This window comes from Amblyraja radiata, chromosome 5, assembly GCF_010909765.2.
Source record: "Amblyraja radiata isolate CabotCenter1 chromosome 5, sAmbRad1.1.pri, whole genome shotgun sequence".
Lineage (NCBI taxonomy): Eukaryota > Metazoa > Chordata > Chondrichthyes > Rajiformes > Rajidae > Amblyraja > Amblyraja radiata.
In genome coordinates this window covers 62,255,805-62,281,107 of record NC_045960.1, presented here as the reverse complement: position 1 = coordinate 62,281,107, position 25,303 = coordinate 62,255,805, and the positions used below count along the sequence as shown (strand labels likewise).

Here is a 25,303-nt window from a genome sequence, read left to right as displayed (position 1 = left end):
TTAACCAGAGTGTTTGCGGAGGGAGCGGTCTCTGCGGAAGGCCGAAAGGGGTTGAGATGGGAAGATGTAACTAGTGGTGGGATCCTGTTGGATGTGGCGAAAATGTCAGAGAATTATGTGTTGTATGCGACGGCTGATGGGGTAAAAGGCAGGGACTAGGGGGACGATGTACCTGCTGGGGAGCAAAGGTGGAGCTCTCATGTCAAGCTTGATTGTGATGCAGGATCTTGGCTGTTATCAACTTAAATATGTCTAGCTGTTTCATCTTTCACCATGTATTATTTATTTTTAGCTGAGAATTTAATATTGCAAACTTGGCAAATGTAACCATGCGCTTGAAAATTAAGCTTCCAAGGAGACAAAGGGCATTTACATCAGATAGACATTATCAGATACTTCCATCAATTATCAAAGATAGATACAATAAGTTGTGACCCTTCTCGACCTGAAACTTCACCCATTCCTTCTCTCCAGAGATGCTGCCTGTCCCGCTGAGTTACTCCAGCATTTTGTGTCTATCTTTGGTTTAAACCAGCATCTGCAGTTCCTTCCTATGCATTCCACCAATTATTATCCTGTCAAGTTGATGCAATCCTCACTGTAATCAAACATGTCACAATAAACCTGGTGAAGAGATGTCACAAAAGTGCCTTCAAGAAGTAGACTTTTAAAATATTATATTTTAACGATAATTTTAATGTAGCTAATTATTCTGTAATGATTGCACTTAGTAATTACAGTACAACATTGCTTTGCTGTGATGGTGAATCTATTTTCAAATTTCAAACATGCATCTATCAATTCCTGCCAATTTCAGCATGCCAAAATGGATTTGGGCCCCGAGCTAAAGAGCTTAACATGTAATTATGTAGATATGCAGTGTGTGTAATTACAATGAAAATATTCAGTGTAGCATTAAACAGTATTTTTTATATTCTGACATTTAAGCAGCATTATTTTCATAATTGCGATGCAAACTGTATTTTGTTCTCTTAAATGCATTTTAAAGACAATGACACCATGATAATCATCTAATTTCTTTAATCTGCTGAAATCAAAAGGAATCTAGTAATCAGATGTTAAAATCACATGAAATGTAAACAGTTTTGGTTAAATATATTTCAGTATTCTTGATAAAATCCAAATCTAAAAATCAATGACAGGAAATAGGAAATTGCTCAATTATTAAACAATTGGTCTGCATACACAGACATTGTTTTCTCCACCCTTCACCACCCTCAGTAGCCCAAAATATTTGACCTTCAATTATTCATGGCTGTGATGATAGACTGAAGTTAAATGATCCCAGTTTCTCGGTCTAGAAATGTTGGCTGACCTGCTTTGTACTTCCGCATTTTTATTTTTTATTTTTACACAAGATATTTAAGAATGCAGACCTACAGCTTGGTCGGCTTAAAACAAGATTAAAAGGAGAACAAAGACAGGGAGGTTCAGGGAGGCAATTTCACATCTTGGAACTTCAGCAAGCTAATGGGGCTTTTTCACGGGGCGACTTGACGCAAGATGTAACCAGAGTGAAGTGGTCGTGGTCTAGCACGATATCACACGATATAACGGGGGGGTAGATAAAGAGTTCCCACGGTACTCGGCATTTCTGTTATTTGTGCGAATGACTTGTCCGTCTCCCGAGCTTTCCCGTTAAATCTTGAATGAACATTGTGAAGTGTAGTTAAATCATCACGTGGCACAAATGATGTCACTTTTTTTTCACACACTATAAATATCCTCCCTTGGTTGAATTGGCTCATTTGGAGACATGTTTTACTGTGTATGTGGGAGACACAGATGGACTGAGCACAGTACCTCGGTCTTACTGTGTGTGGGAGAGGGGGAGAAAGAGACGTACACTCACAGAGGCAGAGTCTCTCAGCCTGTGTAAGAGGGAGGGAGGGAGAGAGAGAGAGAGAGAGGCACACACAAGGTGGATGTGAAATCTCACCTGCCTGTTTCAGTGACAGACATCCGCCGCCAGTAAATGAAGACACCCCCATCTGTCTCCCCCTCCTCTCCCTCGACTCCCCCACCTTTCCCTCCCAACTCCAGTCCCGTCCCGACCCCCTGGGAAACTGAATAGAGCAACAATCAACTGCTGCCTGTGCGCTGATATGACAATAAAGGCTACTTTACTTTACTTTACTGAGTTAAAGAGTTCCCACGGTAGACTGTAAAACTGGGACCCTGGTTCTGGACTCCCCCAACATCGGGAACATTCTTCCTGCATTTAGCCTGTCCAATCCCGTAGATACTGATTAGACCGGTATCTATTTATTTACTTTATTAATGATTTCAATTAAATATTGGGAACATCAGGCCGCAAACGTTATTTCTTGAGTGTTAGTGCTGGACTTTGACTCGACCTTCCTAGTTAGCCGGCGCCTGAGACTGAGCCAAGCAATGTCCAGACCTGACTTCAACACAAAGTGATGGAGGAAATCAAAGGGTCAGGCTCGTCCAACGCTCTGTGTTTTGCTCGTGATTCCTGCGTCTGCAGTTCCTCGTGTCTACATAGAAACATAGAAACATAGAAATTAGGTGCAGGAGTAGGCCATTCGGCCCTTCGAGCCTGCACCGCCATTTAATATGATCATGGCTGATCATCCAACTCAGTATCCCGTACCTGCCTTCTCTCCATACCCTCTGATCCCCTTAGCCACAAGGGCCACATCTAACTCCCTCTTAAATATAGCCAATGAACTGGCCTCGACTACCCTCTGTGGCAGGGAGTTCCAGAGATTCACCACTCTCTGTGTGAAAAAAGTTCTTCTCATCTCAGTTTTAAAGGATTTCCCCCTTATCCTTACGCTGTGACCCCTTGTCCTGGACTTCCCCAACATCGGGAGCAATCTTCCTGCATCTAGCCTGTCCAACCCCTTAAGAATTTTGTAAGTTTCTATAAGATCCCCTCTCAATCTCCTAAATTCTAGAGAGTATAAACCAAGTCTATCCAGTCTTTCTTCATAAGACAGTCCTGACATCCCAGGAATCAGTCTGGTGAACCTTCTCTGCACTCCCTCTGTGGCAATAATGTCCTTCCTCAGATTTGGAGACCAAAACTGTACGCAATACTCCAGGTGTGGTCTCACCAAGACCCTGTACAACTGCAGTAGAACCTCCCTGCTCCTATACTCAAATCCTTTTGCTATGAAAGCTAACATACCATTCGCTTTCTTCACTGCCTGCTGCACCTGCATGCCCACTTTCAATGACTGGTGTACCATGACACCCAGGTCTCGCTGCATCTCCCCTTTTCCTAGTCGGCCACCATTTAGATAATAGTCTGCTTTCCTGTTTTTGCCACCAAAATGGATAACCTCACATTTATCCACATTATACTGCATCTGCCAAACATTTGCCCACTCACCCAGCCTATCCAAGTCACCTTGCAGTCTCCTAGCATCCTCCTCACAGCTAACACTGCCCCCCAGCTTAGTGTCATCCGCAAACTTGGAGATATTGCCTTCAATTCCCTCATCCAGATCATTAATATATATTGTAAATATATATTAATGATCATCTACAGACCAGAGTTGCCACTTGACTCCGAGATGACCATCACAGAGCATACGGAAGATAGACACGAAATGCTGGAGCAACACAGCGGGACGGGCAGCATCTCTGGAGAGAAGGAATGTGTGACGTTTCGGTTCGAGACCCTTCTTCAGAGTCTCGTCCCGAAACGTCACCCATTCCGAGGGTCTCGAACAAGGTAGGTAGTAGTTCAGGAATGCTCTGTGGTTGGTGTTAGGATGGTTCAGTTACATAAGTGCTCAAATGTAGGCACCGTTTTCGTAGTGGAAGCTCCGAGACTGTGCAGCGGGCGATTGTCCTGTTGGCTGGGACTCCTGATTGACCTCAGTCTGAAGAAGGCTCTCGACCCGAAACGCCACCCGTTCCTTCTCTCCAGAGTTGCTGCCTGTCCGGCTGAGTTGCTCCAAGCAACTGGTGTCTATCTTCAAAGGACTGACCACCGGGCTGGATGTCGGGGCTGGCGTGTTGCGTTTCACAGACCGAACTGTCCAATTAATGGTAACAGATGGGCACTGAGGGAAGTCCCCCCCCCCCCCCCCCCTCTCTGTTTATCTGCCCTTTCTTTAACTTTTGTGCCTCTATGCAAGTATCTCGCGAGCCATCCCAGACTGCCCATTTCTGCTCCCCCTCGTCTTTAATAACTACATTTCCCTAACAATTACTATCTTTGTTAGTTATAGGAGCAAAATTAGGCCATTCGGTCCATTAAGTCCACTCCGCCATTCAATCGCGGCTGATCTATCTCTCCCTCTCAACCACATTCTCTTGCCTTCTCCCCATAACCTCCTGACAGCCGCACTAATCAGGAATGTATCTATCTCTGCCCCTATTCTTCACCCTTTTGACAGTAGTTTTGTTTTATTGGAGACGCGGGAGACAGCGGATGCTGGAATACTGAGCAAAACACGAAATGCTGGAGGAACTCGGTGCATTTGTGTTTAAGAAGGAACTGCAGATGCTGGAAAATCGAAGGTACACAATAATGCTGGAGAAACTCAGCGGGTGCAGCAGCATCTATGGAGCGAAGGAAGTAGGCAACGTTTCGGCCTGAAACGTTGCCTATTTCCTTCGTTCCATAGATGCTGCTGCACCCGCTGAGTTTCTCCAGAATTTGTGTGTGTGGGTGGAAGTAGGGGGGGGGGGGGGGGGGGGAAAGATAAGGCAGCCTGAAGAAAGGGTCGCATGTCCATTTCCCTCCGTAGATGCTGCCTGGCCCGCGGAGTTCCTACAGTCTTAGAAACTGCTTTAGACAAAAAGAGACACAAACTGCTGGAGTAAAAAAGCTCAGCAAGTGAGGTACCTTAACACTCAAAAATGAAAAAGAATGAAAATGTGATTATTTCACCTCCCTTCAACTATTTTGTGTTTCAGCATGAGAGGGATTATAACATTAGAGACATTTATCTTGCAGTGATGTATTAATGAAAAATTGCAGACATCAATCTGATAGTAAAAAATATATTTATTTAACAATGAGGTAAAACAAGCACTGACAATCAAACTGCTCAGTTACTCACCGTTCGCAGGAGTTCCCACGGTACCCGCAAGAGTTATTACGGATATCGCACGGATATCGCACTGGCCACTATGTTCATACAATGTTGAAATGCTCAACCACAAGTGTACAAGTCACTCTTGGAGAAATTCAAACTTTCTTGAATTTTCTCCCGAGTGACCAAGTTACACGATTACCTGCCGTTAGCGCTACGGTGGTCCACGGTGGTCCACGAATGCCGTACTGTTATCGCACGAGGTTCCCACGATGTTAAACTCTGGTTAACTCTTGCGTCAAGTCGCCCCGTGAAAAGGCTGCTTAAGGCACAATCACAGAATGACTGATGCAAATTCAAGTAGTACAGTTTTAGAAACAAAGCCTGTAGTACAAGAGGGCCATATAACTATTTCCCTACCAAGGATGATATTCATCCCATGATAGGAAAATAATAGCTTGAGAAGCCAACAGTTTTTCACAAGTGTTCTGAGCAAGAGAAAGCATCCTCATTCTCTCAATTTAATAATTGCAGACCCAATAGTTCTCGCTTCGAAGCACTTAATTTTTTTTAAATGTTGCAATTTACATTGAAAATCTGGAGTTTGCTAAATATATTTGCAAAACACGAACCTGTCGTTCACGTTGAAATACTGAACCACTGGATGGCGCCAGCAATGGCTGTCTCGCCAACAGTCTGTCTGTCCCTTCCTTCTTCGTTGTTTTAGAGTATGTGTTAAATGTATGTTTTAATGTTCTTTAGCTTGTTTTATGTGGTGGGTGGGAAACTTAAAAAAAAATCTCTCACCTCGACGGAGATACGAATTTTTTCCGTATCGTATCTCTGTCCGCACTGCAGCCTAACATCGAGGAGTTGGCGGCCTCTGCTGGAGACCGACTTCGGGAGCTCCAACCGCGGGAGCCTGCGAACTCACCATCGTGGAGCTCGCGATCCCTGTCTGGGATCGACCTCTGAGCTCCAACCGCAGGTGCCTGCAGACTTTGGAGCTCACGGTCCCTGGTTATAGGTATGTTGCAAAGCCTACCTGAAGCGTCTTTGAAAATCTGCCGCTACGGGTGTGCGCGATTTTGGCGCCGTTTAGAGGGGGCGGGTTTAAAACGCGATTTTCTCTAGGCTGTTCAAATCGAAGATGTTCAGCCTAGTTAATTATTAACGAAAAATCGCTGGAAGACCCCGTCGCAAAAGCTATTATTAGTTTTAAAGGCCTCGTAAAATAGTTATAGTAGTTTAAAAATCAATCTCTAAACCCGTGACCGCCAGCAACCGCAGAGTCTCATAAAGCAAACAGCTGAAGTTAGGCTGTATATATTTACATTAAAAAGGGCTTCTAAAGAACCCTTTATACAAAATTTAATATTGCGAGTAGCTCAATTTGGGCCCATTATATCGCGCAGTATTTTTCTGGGCATTTGGGGCACAAATCTACCGCAATGTGAACGTTCTAAACCAGCGCGTTCCACAGGGACCCACTAGAAAGCTGATTTAAATGGGCATTTATTTACAGCAATTGAACACTAAATTCCTTCCATTTGGCCTATAAATTAATGTAAATGAGATTTAAAAATCATGTTTTATTGTGAATTATTTGTGAATATTATTTGGACATTTAGGCTATTTAAAAATGTTAATCATTTATTAAGAAATGGATAGATGTTTAGATCTAGTAATTGAAGTCTGAAATTAGCTACAATTAGGTAACTAACTAATTATATGCTTTAATTTCAGGTCATCCAAGTAAGATTATTTTATATTTGTTTCAGAATGCTTCAATCTATGATAACTGAAAATTTCATTCAGTTTTCTTAATTTTTAAGAAAGTTATGGGCTTTTGACTGTTCAAGATCACAGCTTTTTTGTTATGTCCATAGAAAATCAATAGGGAACAAGATGCTCATTTCCGAGTATGAAAATGGCCATAACTTTTTAAATACTTGAGATATGAAAGTGAATTAGGTGTCAAATTAAACTTATTTTTATGCTTTATCTGATGGGATAAATTACAGACTTGATTTTTAAAATCTCAAAATTTTGTAACATTGCTACTGGTTAGAGACGGACTTCGGGAGATCCAAGCCGCAGGGGTTTCGATCGCCCCGACGGGGGGGGGGGCTTCAATCGCCCCGACTGCAGAAGGTTCGACTGTCCGGACCACGGGAGAATAAAGAGGGAAAAAGATTAGACTTTATTGCCTTCCATCACAGTGAGGCATGTGGGGAGTCCACTGTGGTGGATGTTTATGTTAAATATTATGTAGTTGAGTGTCTTGTCACTTGTTTTTAGTATAGTTGGATAGTAAATCAAATATCACTGTACATTAATTGCTACACGTGACAATAAAAGACCTTTGAAACCTTTGACATACTAGAGTTCATTTTTAAATTGCGACACAGAAATGGGAAAATGTAATTCTTTACTTAAATTCAGTCATAACATAAATCCATTCAGTCCACCCAAACAGATAGATGAGTGGATATCAGAGGCAGAAAAAGCCATTAGAGATATCTTTGATGAAAAACAGAAAATAAATAATTGAATTCTAGGGAGAGTACCAAAATAACTGTGCGGCAAGTGAGAAGATAAAAAAAAGGGTATAAAGATATCACAGCCTGATCATGCCATTTTTTCTTAAAGCACAAGCTATTAGACTGATTGAGAAAAAAAACTAGAGAATAAACCTCCTGCAGTGCCCTAAAGGCTATAAACCCGCAAAGGTTTTAGATATGATCTCTTAAAGAAATGCAAAATTATACATTTATGTAACAAAGTCAGAGCATACTTCAAATTTTAGCAATAATTATAACTACTGGATTTACAAGTATTTCATAAAATTCTAAAAACCCCAATCTAAATTCTACAAAACATTGTTAGTAAATGTCAAGTACTTAAACTCGGGTCAGATTGAACATTTCTGGAACTTTGTAATTGCAATAACTTCTGTTGAAGTGCACATATCTTTTAAAAGCTGGATACACCCAGGTTCCACAAGGCAAACGATTCCTGCGTCAGCAGTTTTTAAATTTTTTTTATCAGCTGCTCCCAAATAAAGTTTGAAATCCTGAAAATCTGATGTATGCCTGGAGAAGGTGTTTTTGGTTCCTAGTATTAGTAACCATCATGATTAACACTGCATGTGGCGAGTCTGGCCTGGGTCAGTACAGGCAGGAGCTTTGAGAAAGAGGGGGTCGGGGATCTGCCAGCAACTCACTCACTTCTGTGCCAGTGCGATCAAGGGACCAATTGAGGTTACTCACGCTGACACAGAAGCTCCACCGCCCGCTGTCCTGTTATCCATCGCCCACTAACCCGCTCCGCTCTATGATCTTTGCTCTTGAGCTGGTCCCCTACATTGAAAGACATGGACCAGGAAGTGAATGCCATGCAGTGTCACCTAGCGCAGCAAGCGAGGCCACGTCAGGACTCGAAATTAACGGTTGCCCGGGTGCCAATGGTCACCTAACGTCCTGCCGGGCAACCGAAAAGTTGTGTCATTTTGCCCGGCTTGGCAAGCACCCAGGACACTGTCTCTCACTCTGTCACTCCCCGTCTGCGCTCGCCATCCGTATCCGGGTCACTGCTCTCCGCTACTCATCCGCTGGCACGGCTGGCCACCTTGCACATCCTCCCCCTGCACATGCACACAACCACAGCCAGCACATCATCGGCTGCCCTGCATATGCGCACTGCCACGGCAACTGGTCGGCGCTGGACACTTTTCCCCTCACTTTGAATTGTGGAAGATCTGGCCGTCATTGCTGTCCGACGCCGCCTCGCCGCGACTGCTGAAAACCAACGCAGAATCATTTCCTGGAGCTGGAGTAACTCCCTGGATTAACTCTTGCTTCTGGTTTCCTGGTCCTCCAAAAATATTCTAAATGGAATTTAAACTGGAGGTGGTGGAGGGTCCATCACCAAACTCCAAACTGAACAATAACAGCCTATTGCATTTTATCTGTTTATTTATTGTGTATATATATGGTCCATGGTATATAAACACACTGAACTTTTATCTCCTGTTCTGTATTATGTTTATATATTTTGTTGTGCTGCAGCAAGCAAGAATGTCATTGTCCTATCTGGGACACATGACAATAAAACTCTCTTGACTCGGGCTTAAGCAAAAAAGGGGCTCTTGGGGAAAAAAGAGCTACCTTAAATTTAGTTGCGTCAGGTTGGGTAACTATGCAAAGGTGAAGACAATTCCATGCTTTAATTGTGCGGGAGAACTCCATGGAGCAGCCAGCCAATATGGATAGAAGAAATTGGGTGACGTTTCGGGTAGAGACCCTTCTTTAGACTCCCTCTGGTTTTAGTGTTTTTAGTTTAATTTAAAGATACAGCATGGAAACAGGCCCTTCGGCCCACCGAGTCCACGCCGATCACCCGTACACTAGTTCTATCTCACACATTAGCGACGTTGGTCAAGAGTCAAGAGTGTTTTATTCTCACTTCCCAGTTAGAACAATGAAATCCTTACTTGCAGCAGCACAATAGACATTAGACCATAGATGCAGGAGTAGGCCATTCGGCCCTTCGAGCCAGCACCGCCATTCAATGTAATCATGGCTGATCATCCGCAATCAGTACCCCGTTCCTGTCGTCTCCCCATATCCTCTGACTCCGCTATCTTTAAGAGCCCTATCTAGCTCTTGTTTCCTGTCTGCCAACCAATTTTCTATCCATGTCAGCACTCTACCCCCAATACCATGTGCCCTAATTTTGCCCACTAATCTCCTATGTGGGACCTTATCAAATGCTTTCTGAAAGTCCAGGTACACTACATCCACTGGCTCTCCTTTGTCCATTTTCCTAGTTACACCCTCAAAAAATTCCAGATTAGTCAAGCATGATTTCCCCTTCATAAATCCATGCTGACTCGGACCGATCCTGTTACTGCTATCCAAATGTGCTGCTATTTCATCTTTTATAATTGACTCCAGCACCTTCCCCACCACCGATGTCAGGCTAACTGGTCCATAATTCTCTGTTTTGTCTCTCCCACCTTTCTTAAAAAGTGGATAACATTAGCTACCCTCCAATCCACAGGAACTGATCCTGAGTCTATAGAACATTGGAAAATTATCACCAATGCATCCACGATTTCTAGAGCCACTTCCTTAAGTACCCTGGGATGCAGACCATCAGGCCCTGGGGATTTATCAGCCTTCAGTCCCATCAGTCTACCCAACACCATTTCCTGCCTAATGTGGATTTCCTTCAGTTCCTCTGTCACCCCAGATCCTCTGGCCACTATTATATCAGGAAGATTGTTTGTGTCCTCCTCAGAATATGTAAACATAGTACTCTGTAAACAATGTTATAAACGAGTAAACAAAACGGTGTATATTTTTATATAAATATATAACTATCTCTATATATATGTGTGTGTGTGTGCGTGTGTGTGTGTAATATATATACCCACACACGATTTCCCTCCTGGGATTAATAAAGTTCTATCGTATAGTATCGTGTGTGTAGGAAGGAACTGCAGATGCTGGTTTAAACTGAAGATAGATACAAAAAGATGGAGTAACTCAACAGGTCAGACAGAATCTCTGGACAAAATGAAAATATTAAATTCTGGGTTGGGTTTGAAAAAGGTTCCTGCATACCTTTGGAATGTGGAAGTAAATAAGAGCACCCAGAGAAAATCCATGTGATCAACGGTAAAAGGAGCAAACTCTATACAGACAGCACCCATATTCAGGATCAATTCCGGGTCTCTGGCACTTTTAGTCAGCAACTTTATGGCCAATGTACTGCCCAATAGTCCTGAACTGAATTAAAACATACAGTAGCTGTAAGGGGAACATAGCGTCACTTGGAGATTTAAGACCGAAATGGATATTTTCAATTCTTTAGTAACCAAAGTTATCAACGTATAATTTTTGTGTGTTGGAAAACAAAATATAGTGGCACAGCTGGTAGACTTGCTGCCTCACACGCCAGAGATCTGTGTTCGATCCTGTCCTCGGGCACTGTCTGTGTTGAATTTGCACATTCTCTCTGCAAGCATGTGGGTTTCCTCCCACATCCCAAAGATGCATTGGCTTCGTAGGTTAACTTGTCTCTGTAAAATTGCCCCTAATGTGTAGGGAGTGGGTGAGGAAAGTGGCATAACAGAACTTGTGTGAATGGGTAGACAAAAATGCTGGAGAAACTTAGCGGGTGAGGCAGCATCTATGGAGCGAAGGAAATAGGCGAGACACTTATTCAGACTGATGTGAGGGTGGGGGGGTACGGGAAGAAGAAAGAAAGAGGTGGAGACAGTGGGCTGAGCGCGAGCTGGGAAGGGGAGGAGAAAGCAGGGACTACCTGAAATTGGAGGTCAATGTTCATACCGCTGGGGTGTAAACTGCCCAAGCAAAATTTGAGGTGCTGCTCCTCCAATTTACGGTGGGCCTCACTCTGGCCATGGAAGAGGCCCAGGACAGAAAGGTCGGATTCGGAATTGATGGGGAGGTTGAAGTGCTGAGCCACTGGGAGATCAGGTTGGTTATTGCGAACCGAGCGGAGGTGTTGGGCGAAGCGATCTCCAAGCCTGCGCTTGGTATCACCGAGGTTGATCATATGCTGAATAATCCAACCACATATGTTTGGAAGTGGAAAGAAATAATAGAAATTGCATTCATTGCAATGTGTAAAGAGCTGAGATACTGTATTATAATTTTGCTGTATGTCATTGTGGTATGTATCATGTCTTGATTGGTGAATATGTTTAATTTGTGACTTTGAGACAGAAATAATATGTGAATGCTTCATTGAGCATAATTCCGATTGGTAACTACGCACTTCGTCCGAGCACATTATCGCACGCGTTATGCAAGCCGTCTTAAATGACCACCTAAACTGTCATTTGGCAACTTAAAAAGCTGCCAAGGTTGCCCGGCTGACAACAGAGAAAAAAAGTGAGAGCCCTGCATGTCCTGCTCCCGGCGGCAGTTGGAATTTAAGGACCGGCGGCCGCTCGCAGCCACCCGAGCTACTTCCCTCCCCGGCCACGATGCGGTGGTTCCACGCCCGGAGCGCCGTAGCAGCAGTGAGCGAGGGAGTTGCTGGCATGATCCCCGACCCCCTCCTTCGCAACGCTCCTGTCCGTGCTGACCTGGGCCAGACTCCCCACATGCTGTGAAAGAAACTCTCCCCCCAATTGGTTCCTTGAACTAGTATTGTCATTCAATAAGATCACAACCGATTCAACTTGTCCCGGTGTGCTCCCATTTTTTCCCACCATCCCTCCACCTGCTGTCACCCTCCATCCACCACCCATTCAGAATGGAGGATACCTGGAAGCCTTGGGCAAATTGAATTGTAACTTTCTTTATTTTTTATTTTTTAGAGCGTGAGAAATTTCTGTGTCCCGCCAGTCTTTTTTCAAAATTTAGCAACTCAAAATGGGGGTGCGTCTTCATTGCCAGGAAATACGGTAGTTAAAATTAGGTTAAACATCTACTTTTGATCTAGACTCCATAAATAGAAGACTGAATGAATATATTTTAGCAATTTGCTAATGTTAAATGTTCCAACAACTTAGGCTGGACTATGATAAATACAGTAGTAAAGCGTGCAGGTCAAGAAAATGTTGCATATTCTTTTTCTACATTTTCAATCTCGACATACACTCAAAGTATCACAATGACAGCAATAGATTTTAAAAACATCCTATTTTACACAATTTTGTAAAGCCCAAGTATGTGAATCTATACACGAAGGTAAGGTTGGAAAATGACAGTCATTAATGTGCTTTTCAAGTCTACGTTACAATACAAAAGGTACAAAAATCTTTGACGCTCACCATTCCATTCTTTTTGTGATAGTAGCTGAGGACAGGGAAGCGACCACCTTGACGAAACGTAGCAACTTTTTTCAGAATCTCATCGTCAATTGATTTTGGCACCATGACAATGGGAGGATAGGACGGGCAGACATTGAAATCTTTGTTAACATAACTAAGACGCCATTCATCTGTCTGATAGAAGGAATGACAGTTATTTTAAATTTAAAATGTTCCCTTACAAATTAAAGAATTGCAACATTAACAGACTATTTCAGGTTTCTGAAAGATTTTACATTTTACACCAGCGATTTTTTGGAGAAGTAATGTTTGCAAAGAAACAGCTGTGCATACATGCAGAAAAATTAACATTGTTTATAGCTTCAAATGGTAAAAAGGTTTTTCCTCAACACAAATTTCTCAAAAATAATCTTTCTGGAGAAAAAGAGTCAAAGAAAACTTGGATCATCCAACCAAAAGAAATACCTGTCCTATTCCCAAGATTATGCTCAAGTAACAATAGAATATTTCTTTAAAATAGTCTTCACCAACTCTTCTTAACAGCATGCTTGTGGCAAGCAAAACAGTGTTAAAACGCTATATGCTTTCAAGCAACACTAAAGGTTGACCTGTTTAAGGGAAATAAAACAAATGGGTAGAAATATTCTCTTCCCATATTTGACAGCAAACATTTTATATCACAGCACCATTACCAGTGGTGTGTGCAATTCAGCCATTTTTGGAACAACTGCTTTGCTTAAGCCAGGTAAATGTATGGTATGGTACTTCATTTGTAACATGTGAAAATCGCTTTTGTATGTAGTACAGTACACATAACACCATAGATAAGCACTGTACAAGAGTTGCCAGTTTGGTGGCATATTCAAGTCCCAGTTGTAAGTGCAGGGGCCTTGCAATGACTGTGAAGGCCCATTGTCCTGGCTGTGTTGCAGCGTCAGCCTGGCCAAGCATAGCTATGGTGTCCTCCACCGCTGCTCCACACTGTAGGCCATATCCAGTCCACGTGTTTGGCCTCTTGGACCAGCTGAGCCTCAGGCAGCAGCAGGGCCTCCAGCTGTCCGCTCCACCATCGAGGCGGCACTACCTCCCGTAGCTGGTCTGCCCACTGGCCATCTAAGTGGGTCCAGGGTCTTCGATCCACAGCGGGCGAGCCGGGTCACCAGGTGGGTTCTCAGTCCACGACACAGGTCCTTGATCTACAGTGGCCAGGCTGGGTCTACCGGGTGGATTTCGGTCTTCGACGCGGGTCCCCCATCCAAAGCGGGCAGGTCGCGCCTACTGGACAGTTCCCGGCGGGCGAGTCCCCTACCAGGAGGGAGGATCCGCCGTCCGCAGTGGTCAAGTTCCCTGGACTCTGGCAGGCACGCTGGACCTTCCGATCGGGTCTGCTGTCTACAGGTCGCAACTCATGCCACGCGCACGGCTCCACAGGATATGTTGAAGTGACACAAAGTGCTGGAGTAACAGTGGAACAAGCCTGCAATTTGTGTCGTTTGTTTGTAAACCAGCATCTGCAGTTCCTGGTACCCAAATGTTGAAGTGATATTGAAACCTGGAAATGGGTTCCACCCGACAACTTCCTGGATATTTCCCCCAGTACATCATCCACTTCCTAACTTGCACACAAGCATGTCGTTGCCAATTACTTAAATGGAAGTATCCATGTTTTCTCTGGTATATGGAACCTCGACTCACCTGGACTGGGCCTTGCCTCGAAGGAAGCGTCGCCGTCGCCGTGGAAAGCGCGGAGGTCGACTGGTGAGTTTTAGACTGGGTGCGCCCGGGCGCGGCCATCAGCAGCTCCCTTGTCAGCGACTTCTTCGTGGGCCTCGCCTTCGGGGTCTCCAGCCCGGTGCTTTTCAGCTGCCACCGGACCACCTCCTCCCAGAGGGTACAGAGCGCTGCCTGCCTGCTGCGGCCTGGAGAGCTGCCCGGACACGCCGCCTCGGAGGGGACGGGGGCGGTCGCCGGGTGTGCCGGCTGCTTCAGGTTGCTCCTTGCTCCCCCCCTCCCCGCTTACAATCGGAGGCTGCAGCGGGACCGGCTCCGCTCCCCCTGCTCTCCTCGGCCCCGCCATCGCGGGGTGAATATCCGGAACCTGCGGACACTGCCCCGGGCTCCCCGATCTGCAGACCTAAAGAGTCCATCCCCTTCCCGGGTTGGCCTGGTGAACGCCAGATCGCTGGCAAACAAAACTTTTATTTTGAGGGATTTCTTCTGCTCCTGGGCCCTGGACTTCCTCTGTGTGACAGAGACTTGGATCGGTCCTGGTGAGTGCAGCGCTTTTACTGAACTTTTGCCGGCGGGCTGCTCTTATTTCAACTCGCCACGGATGTCGGGCCGTGGAGGTGGAATTGCAGTCATTTATAAAAGCAATTTTAAATGCAAACAGTGCACTGCATTATCAACGTTCTCCAGCTTTGAGGCTACTTTATTTGAGGTGGGTCGCTCCGACACGGTGCTTTGTGCTGTCATCTACCGACCCCCCAAATACCGCAAGGACTTTGTGTCTGACTTTTCTGAGTTTCTGGCTGGGATTATGCCCAACTATGACCGTGTCCTTATGGTTGGGGATTTTAACATACACGTGTGATGTCCTGATAAGCCGTTGGCGAAGGACTTTTTAAGTCTTATTGATTCTTTTAATTTTGTGCAGTGTGTGTCTGGTCCCACACACGAACATGGACATACATTGGACCTTGTTCTCTCCTATGGCTTGCCTGTATTAAACTTGGAGGTCTGTGATAGTGTGTTTTCTGATCACATGCCTGTACTGTTTGATGTTGGTTTTTCCAGTGCTGCAGTTAGACCTGTAGCGTCTGCTCGGCGCTGTCGGTCCTTTAACCCTTCTGCTGCTGGCCAATTCTCTGCTGCTTTTGATCAGCTCTGTGCCCCCTCTGCGTCCACTCCCCTTGGTACGGAGGAGATTAGTTCTTGGTTCCACTCCTCCTGCACAACTATACTGGACTCTGTGGCTCCTTTAAAAACTTTGCAGCCCAGAGCTAAACCCGAGCCCTGGTTCAGTGACGCAACTCGTACAGCTCGACGGGATTGTCGCAGAGCTGAACGAAAGTGGAAGGACAGGCTGCAGGTTTCATCGCAAATCCTAAAGGACAGCTGGCGAAATTACCAAAATACTGTTAAAGAGGCCAAAAGATATTACCTGTCTAATATAATAGTGTCTAAGCGTCACGACCCACGTGTATTATTCAAAACTATTGATTCTGTTTTAAATGCCCCACAGCCTGTTTGCTTGGAAGCATCGTCCGAATTGTGCAATGACTTCCTGCACTTCTTTATCAATAAGGTTGTTTCTATAAGGGCTCTTATCTCAGCTCCTGCCTCTGACCCCTCTGTTCCGGCCCCATGCCTGGTGGCATTTGATAAGTTTGTGCCTCTGACATTGTCGGGTCTAGAGGATGTGGTTAGGCATATTAAGCCGTCGGGTTCCCCCTGTGATGCTGTCCCTCCTCTTCTTTTTAAAGAGGGTTTCCCGAGTATAGGGCAGTCGGTTCTCGCCATCATAAACAGTAGCTTGTGTTCTGGGGTTGTCCCCAGAAATTTTAAACATGCTGTAGTGCAACCACTACTTAAGAAACCAGGCCTGGATCAAACTGATCTGGCCAATTTTAGGCCGATCTCCAAGTTGCCTTTTATCTCTAAGATCATGGAGAAGGTAGTTTATGCTCAGCTGAAACTCTTCCTGGATGAGCACAATATTCGGGAGGTTTTCCAGTCTGGATTCAAGGCTATGCATAGCACAGAGTCGGCTCTGCTAAGGGTCTTCAACGACATCCTCCTGGCAAACGGCTCTGGTAATTATGTGGTTCTTGTCTGCCGCCTTCGATACAGTGGACCATGGAATTTTAATTTCCCGATTACAGCACCAAGTGGGCATTTGTGGCAGTGCCCTGGGATGGTTCAGGTCCTATCTGGCAGACAGAACCATGCGTGTAAGCCTTGCTGGCTTTGAATCCTCCTCCACTCCCTTGGTATATGGGGTTCCACAGGGCTCAATTTTAGGGCCCCTGCTCTTCTCTTTATACCTACTTCCTCTGGGCTCAATTTTAAGAAGGCATGGCATCTCCTTTCACTTTTATGCAGATGATAGCCAGTTATATATGCCACTCAGGAAAGAAGACGACTATTCTCTAAAATCACTTCTGTCTTGTCTTGAGGACATTAAGTCCTGGATGGCCTTAAACTTTCTGGGACTTAATGAAGAGAAGACAGAGGTGATTTTGTTTGGCCCCAATGGCTGCCGTGAACCTTCCTTTATTGACTTGGGTCCACTGGCATTGTCTGTAAAGCCAACCGTTTTGAACCTGGGTTTTAGGATGGATGGTGATTTTAAACTAGATAAACAAATAGGCGCGGTGGTTAAGTCCAGCTTCTTTCACCTAAGGAAGCTGGCAAAGGTGAAGCCCATTCTCGAGCGGCAGCATTTTGAAACAGTAATCCATGCCTTTATTACATCTAGGCTGGATTACTGTAACGCACTCTACTCTGGAGTCGCACGAGCTTCATTGGCTCGTCTCCAGCTTGTTCAAAATGCTGCCGCTCGCCTTTTGACCGGAACTCGAAACAGGGAGCACATTAAGCCAATTTTGGCCTCCCTTCACTGGCTCCCAGTGCACTTTCGAGTTCATTTCAAAATTCTTTTATTTGTTTTTAAATCGTTGAATGGGCTCGCCCCGCCTTACCTCTCTGAGCTGCTCCACCTATATGCTCCTGCCCGGTGCCTCAGGTCAGCTGATCAGCTGCTCCTTGAGGTACCAAGGTCTAAGCGGAAGCTCAGAGGGGATAGAGCCTTTTCTGTTGCTGCTCCGGCACTCTGGAACACCTTGCTGCTGCACATCAGACAGGCCCCCTCACTGTCCATCTTCAAATCCTCCCTAAAAACACATTTTTATTCTTTGGCTTTCGACACTGGCTGAGGCATTGCTCCTGTTTTTAGTGCTTTTAATGTCTTTTAATTTTTAGTGTGTTTTTTATAGTCCTTCGTTTTACGGTTTTTAATGGTTTTTAATTGTTTGTAATAGCTTTTTGTTCATGAGTTCTCATGTACAGCACTTTGTGGCAACTGCAGTTGTTTAAAGTGCTTTATAAATAAAGTTATTATTATTATTATATCTGCTGCTCGCCTTACTTCAGCCCTCAACCATTTCCACATTCAGCCAATCATGGTCCATCAGCACATTCTTCAGACTCGCTAGCCAGCCCTTTCCTATGGTCAAACCACTGCCCTAATCTGCAAGAAACCCAAGAACTCAGTCCATCATGAATTTGGCAATTTTCATTTCTCACAAAAGATCAGCAACATGTACTAGCTTCCCAATACATTTTCTTCTTCGTCTTACGTTTGAGGCAGCAGAGGCTATGTAACGCCTTCCAGGCACTTTAGCCCGTTCAATGTGCTGTTGTCAAGGGCCGTGAGGTCTACCCCTCCACCAGGGAACGGAGGACAGCGCAGTCGAAAATGACGTGCTGCTCTGTTTGCTGGTCTGCTCCACACACGCAGGCTGCTGATGATCTCAGCCTCCAGCGATGCATGTTGGCGTTGAACCGGCCGACCCCTGTACGGAGCCGGTTCAGGGCAACCCACTCTTTGCGGGGCAAGCTCGAGCCAGGTGGGGCTGTGGTGTTCGGTACAACAGTGAATTGCGGAGGTCGTGAAGTCTGTTCCCGGCTGGTTCTCCATGCTCGTAGTCCTAGTGTGGTGAAACCGGAGCCACAGAGGGTCGCTGCGTTACGGGAGAAGGGGCGACGAGATGACAGGCGTTGAGGTCCCAGTTGCTGTGAGTCTTGGGCAAGGTGGTGCAAAGGATGTTTGGCATCCGATGGGGCCTTGCACACCAGCCTGTGGGTGAAGTACTCTCTGCGAAGCTTGGCGGTTGCGATACCTGCGAGCACCGGCAGAAGATCCGTTGGAGTAGGGCCGTAGGCAGCCGGTGATGATCCGCATGGTGTCGTTGAGGATGGCGTCTTGCTTGCCAGTATGAACGCTGCGGCACCATGCTGGGGCAGCGTACAGCGACGCTGGATACATTTTGAGATCTTTTGTCAAGAATTTTCTGTAATCTTTACCATCCAGCTCACAATTGCCTCAATCACAACGTACAAACCTAGATTAGCATAATTTGTTACGGCTTTACCCTGTGTGTACAAGAATCCTTATTGTGACCAGGAAATCTTCATTAGTGATAAATATTTCATAAACTGATTTTGTTTTTGCATGACACATTTGCATGAAGGCCCAAGCAAAGAATAATCAAGAACATCTGTGAATAGCCACCTTCAGAAATTTATATGACAACATCACATGTGATTGAATGGGCCATTTCTGTTCCCAAGAATCTAACAGCAATTCCAGTAATTTCAAATAGTTCAACAATCTTGCATTTTGCAATCAAAATGGTAGAAAACTCAAAACACATAAAATTCTACAACAAATGCATGTATTGAATATGTAACCTACTTTATTTTTGAAAGTGTGGACTCACCATTGCAGACAGCAAAGTGTACTCATGCTCTGGGAGGAAGGAGTGCCAGCCATCTTCTAAGACCTCAAACATAGGTCGATAAAAGAAAGGATACATTAACGTAGTGGAATCCAAAGTGGACAAAGCCTTAAAGGAAAACAAGGAAATAAAATTTACAAATTCAATTGACAAGACAATTCCATCATGTTTTTGCAACGCCTGCATTCAGCAGATGTGTAAATGAGTCTACAATTGTAAATGCTTTTGTGACAAAGCTGTATTTTTGTTTGATTAAATCACATTGCAGTACACTAAAACCCCCATACATATTACTGCAGATGTCACGAAAGATGAACATGAACAAAGGCCCAGCTGCCTAGCCTTCCAGGCCAACTGCAATGTTCCAACACCAAATAACTTGGTTCCATTTATTAGCAAGCACAAACTAGGAACGGAAGAATGAATAGTACATCCCTGGGAGTTGTCTCACAGGATTAAGTTTTAGAATACTTATTCACATCTATTTCCAATTGTATAACAATATCTGACTGTGTCTATGCCTCATATTATCACTTGCAGAAACTCTTGTCCACCATCTTCCCATGGTCATCCAGGGAGTGGATACACTGGAGCATTATGGGTTGAACTAAAAAAATGAGAAAGGAGGAATGGGATAATGACATTAGATATGTGGACAGATAATGGAAGGATGCAAATCCATATGGTGAGTTTTCCCCAATATTGACCGGGTCTTGATCAGGCCAAGAGGATTAGACGGAGCAGAGTTTATTAGTGTACCCAAGATTAAGGTTTCCTTAAACAGCAAGTTGATATCCAACTCAAGGAGGAACCATACTGGACCTTGTATGGGGAAACGAGTCTGGCCAGGTGACTGGTGTTGCAGTGGAAGAGAAATTTGGAAGAGGAGTGATCACAATTCCATAAGTTGTAAGATTGTGTTGAACAGGGATAGGCCTGGATGTTGGAGAAGGTACTTATTTGGAGCAAGGCAGATTACAGTGTCATTAGGCAGGAGTTAGGAGGGTAAATTGGGAGTAGTTGTTATTGGGCAAGTCCACAGACTTATGTCACATCCAAATGCTACGTGAAAGTCATTTAAAGGCTAGCTGATCAATGTGCAAGATCAGCATGTTCCAGGAAGGAGAGATAAGGACAGCAAGATAAGGGAAGCGTGGATGGCCAAGGAGATTGTAATGTTAGTCAGGATGAAAAAAAGGAATCATATGTCAGGTTTAAGAAAGTGGCATCAGACCTGGCTCATGAGGAATATAAAGCCATCTCAAGTGGGGGATTAGAAGGTCCAAAAGGGGTCATGAAATGTAATTGGCGAGACAGATTAAGAAAAAATCCTAAGGATTTCCATACACATTAAAAATAAGAGAGTGCCCAGAGAGAAAGTGGGACCACTTTAAAGTTAAGGGAGGGAATCTATGCTTTGAGTCAGAGGATGTAGGTGAGGTACTAAACAAGTTTGAGATTGAGAAAGAGTAAGGGGGGGGGAACCGCTTTCGGTCACCTCCTCCACGGAGAGGCTACTTTTTCCATGTCACCTCCCTCGTGGCCTAACAATAGATTAGTGCGGCCTTTCCCGGAGACGGGCCCGGAGCTTCAGCAGCGGGCGCAGCGTGAACTTTTCATCAAGGAGCACTCGCCGGGGGTCGCCAGAAGAGAGTGCTCCGATCGCTGGCCCACGGCAGCCTGAAGCCGTGGTCTGCGGAGATTCCAGCTGGCGCGGCGTCCGGATCCTGGGATCCCATGTTGCGGACCCCGGACGAGAAGCGCTCCGACCGTCTGACCTCGACCTACATCATCCAGAAGCCGCGGACAGCGGTGCTTCTAACCGCGGGCGTGGCGGGGACTTGCCATCCGGAGCGGGATCCCTCGCCAGGGATCCCTGGAGCAGAGCTCCGACCGCCGGCCCACGGCCTGCAACAGCTTGAAGCCGCGGTCTGCGGTGCTTCTAGCCGCGGGTGCGGCGGGGACTTACTTACTTACCATCCGGAGCGGGATTCCCTCTCCGGGAATCCCTGGAGAAGAGCTCTGACCGCCGGCCTGCGGCCTACGTTATCTTCAAGCCGTAGTCTCCGGTAGGGAAGCACCGATTCAGGACTTACCTTGCCTGTACATCTGGCTGCCCGCAGCAGCGATTGCGGAGGTTTATGGTCCCGACCACGGGGGAAAAAAATGGAGGAGTTCGGACTAAACTTTGTGCCTTCTACCACAGTGATGAATGCTTTGGTGGATATTTTGTGTTAAATTTTTTATTGTGTACTGCGTGTTCTTTTTTTATTGTACCGCTGCTGGCAAGTTCATTTCACTGCACTTCATTGTGTGACAAATAAATCTGACTATTGACTACTATTGTGATATACATAAATTATTTGGACCTAAATGTAGATTGTTGATGAGTTAATTTATTGACGAACCAAAATTGGAGGAGTTGCAAACAGTGACGAATGCTATCAGCAGATACAGCGGGATATAGCTTAGCTGCAACAGTGGGTGGAGAAATGGCAGATAGAATTTAACCTGAGCAGTGTGAGGTGTTGCATTTTGAGAAGTTGAATGCAAGTATACAGTTAATGGCAAGACCCTTAACAGCAATGATGTGAGGAGGGATCTTGGAGTCCAAGTTCATAGTTCACTAAAGATAGCAGCACAAATAGTTAGGGTGGTAAAGAAGGCATATGGTATGCTTGCCTTCATTGCTTGGGGCATTGAATACAAGTCATGAGGCAGTTATATAGGACTATGGTTAGGCCACATTTGGAGTATTGCGTGCCATTCTGGTCGCCCCATTACAGGGCAGATGTGAAGGCTTCTGAGAGGGTGCGGAGGTGGTTTACCAGAATGCTGCCTGAATTAGAGGGTTTCAGCTCAAAAGAGGTTGGATAGACTTGGATTGTTTTCTTGGAACATCGGAGGTTGACGGGAGACATGACAGAAGAATATAAAATTATGAGAGGCATAGATAGGGTAGACAGTCAGAACCTTCCCTCCCATGGTGGAAATGTTCAAAACTAGAGGGCATAGCTGTATAGGTGAGGGGTGGAAAGTTTAAATGGAGATGTGCCAGGCGTTTTTTTTTGTTTTTTTTTAAAGCGTGGTAAGGGCCTGGAATACATTGTCAGGGGTGGTAGTGGGGGCAGATATGAAAGGGGCATTTAAGAGGTTGATAGGCACAGTTTCATAAGCCATAGGAGCAGAGTTAGGCCTTTCAGCCCATTGAGTCTACTGTTATTTAATCATGGCCCATTTATCTTTCCCCCTCAATCCCATTCTTCTGCCTTCTCCCCAAAACCTTTCACACCCTCAATACTCAAGAATCTGTCAATCTCTGCTTTAAAAATATCCAATGATTTGGCCTCCACAGCTGTCTGTGGCAGTGAATTCCACAGATTCACCACTCTCTGACTAAAGTAGTGCAGGGATAGAGGGATATGAATCAAGTACAGACAGATGAGATCAGTTTGATGAGGCATCATGTTCGGCACAAACATTGTGCGCCAAAATGCCAGGTCCTGTGCTGTACAGTTCCATGTAACTTCATACTCTTGGGTAATCTCTTTCATTGGCCAATGCTTAAACAAAGATTCAATTTTAAAGCTCACACATTTAACTCCCCTTCTTGCTTTCTTCCTCCGCATATCTAATATACTCCATACCAACAATCTGTACATTCTTTCTGTGACCACATAGGTTTTCACCAAGTGCTCTGGTTTCCATCCCGCTTCTCCTCCAAAGATGTGCAGATTTGTAGGTTGGCTTCTGTAAATTGTCCCTAGTGCATAGGATAATGTTAGGTTATGGGGTGATCGCAGGTCAGCTTAGACAGGGGCCCCCCAAGGGCCTGTCTCCACGCTGTATATCTAAAGTCTTAAAGTCTGACCAATAGACCACAATTAATGAGGATAGTCATTGACGACCAAGAGACGAGTCAAGAGACCTGGATCCACTTCAACTTGCCCAATGACACAATAGATGCCATTTCATTGACTACATCTCCAAGTTCCGAGACCTAGCCCTTTGTACCACCCTTTGGAACCGGTTCAGACTTCAAATCAGCAAGGTTTAGTAACAACATCTCCTCCTCATTATCAACAAAGATGCACCTCAGGCCTCTGTGCTTAGCTCTCTGCTCTACTCTCTTTACACCTTTGACTGTGTGACTAAACACAGCTCCAAATCCATCTACAAATTCACCAACTGTTGTTGGCCAAATCATGGGTGGTGATGAGTCTGTAGAGATAGAACACATAGTTGAGTAGCACCACAAAAACAACCTTTCGCTCAATATCAACAAACCAAGGAACTAATTCAGTTGGGAAACCACATGCCAGTTTTCACTGCAGGTCAGCAATGGACAGATATTCTTGGGTGTTAACATCTCAGCTGACCTGTCGGGCCTAGCACATAGATGCAAATGACAAAGGTGGTGTACCAACACCTCCAATAAATTTAAAGATTTTCTGCACATCACAAAATACAAATCTCTACAGATGCACTGTAAAAACGACCCTCCCTAGTATCATCGTGTATCCTGACTGGTTGCTTCATGGTCTGTTACAGTAATTACAATTCACAGAAACGCAAGCTGCAGCAAAGAGTGGTTGACTCAGCCAGGATCACAGACATTGCACTCCCTGCCATCGAAAGGATCTATATATGACATTATCACATCAGCGGCAACTGCTATCAACAATACCCTCCACCTGGGCAATGCCCCCTTCTCATTACTACCACCAGACAGGAGATATAGAAATACACCTACACCGCCTGTTTCAGGAATATCTACTTTCCTGTAACCATCAGGTTCTTGAACTGCAACCTGTACAACCCTACCCTATCTTGGCAATGGAACACTACAAACAACCTCTTGTATTACCATGGATTTGTTTTCCTAATTGTATTGCAAGAATGTGCGTCTCCCCCGTCCTGCATAATTTATGCACAATTTATGTTTTATGCGTTGTCCAAGTCTGTGCCAGAAATGCTGCTGCAAGCAAGATTTTTATGGTACCTGTACTTCACCGCACCTGTGCAGATAAACTCAATTTGGCTTGAATACAGTTTATGACAAAACAGGTTTGTCTCCTTTAGCTTGGGCCAATCTTATTTGGATTGTGCCCCAGAAAACAGGTTTGTCTCCTTTAGCTTGGGCCAATCTTATTTGGATTGTGCCCCAGAAAACAGGTTTGTCTCCTTTAGCTTGGGCCAATCTTATTTGGATTGTGCCCCAGAAAACAGGTTTGTCTCCTTTAGCTTGGGCCAATCTTATTTGGATTGTGCCCCAGAAAAACAGCACTTTTTTATGTACATAAAAAATAGAATTGAAGGCCACATGACCCCTTGAGATTACAAAGTTATTCAATTAGATAATGCTTAATGTTATCTTGGCCTCGACTCCACTCTCCTACCCAATTCCCATAATCCCAGACACCTGGGAGCTTAAAACAAAAAATGTCAAATTGAATATTAGATACAGACAATAAAAGAAGGGTTAGAGAATTCCAGAGATTCATTAGACTCAGCATAAATTCATCTTCAGTTTCATCGTAAATGGACAACGCCTTACTCTGAAACACTCTCTCCAATTAAACACCTCCACCCCACAGGATACATCCTTTCAGAATCAGGCCCAGGAGCCGTTGGTGAGGGAGGAGCGACCTCCGTGCGGTGAGTTAAAAAACCCATCGCGGGGCTTGTTTCAGCAGAGGCCCAGGAGCCGTTGGTGAGGGAGGAGCGACCTCCGTGCGGTGAGTTAAAAAACCCATCGCGGGGCTTGTTTCAGCAGAGGCCCAGGAGCCGTTGGTGAGGGAGGAGCGACCTCCGTGCGGTGAGTTAAAAAACCCATCGCGGGGCTTGTTTCAGCAGAGGCCCAGGAGCCGTTAGGTGAGGGAGGAGCGACCTCCGTGCGGTGAGTTAAAAAACCCATCGCGGGGCTTGTT

At 45.1% G+C, this 25,303-nt stretch overlaps 1 protein-coding gene across 1 annotated transcript in view; it reads right to left on the bottom strand.

Annotated features, from left to right (window-relative positions):
- Positions 1-25,303, bottom strand: part of mtmr9 (myotubularin related protein 9) — a 76,446-nt gene that overhangs the window by 36,715 nt on the left and 14,428 nt on the right. The window contains exons 3-4 of the mRNA XM_033021370.1: positions 19,356-19,481; positions 12,853-13,026 (exon numbers count right to left, since the gene is read on the bottom strand). Of these exons, the coding sequence (XP_032877261.1) occupies positions 12,853-13,026; positions 19,356-19,481 (300 nt within the window). The remainder of the gene's footprint in view (positions 1-12,852; positions 13,027-19,355; positions 19,482-25,303) is intronic.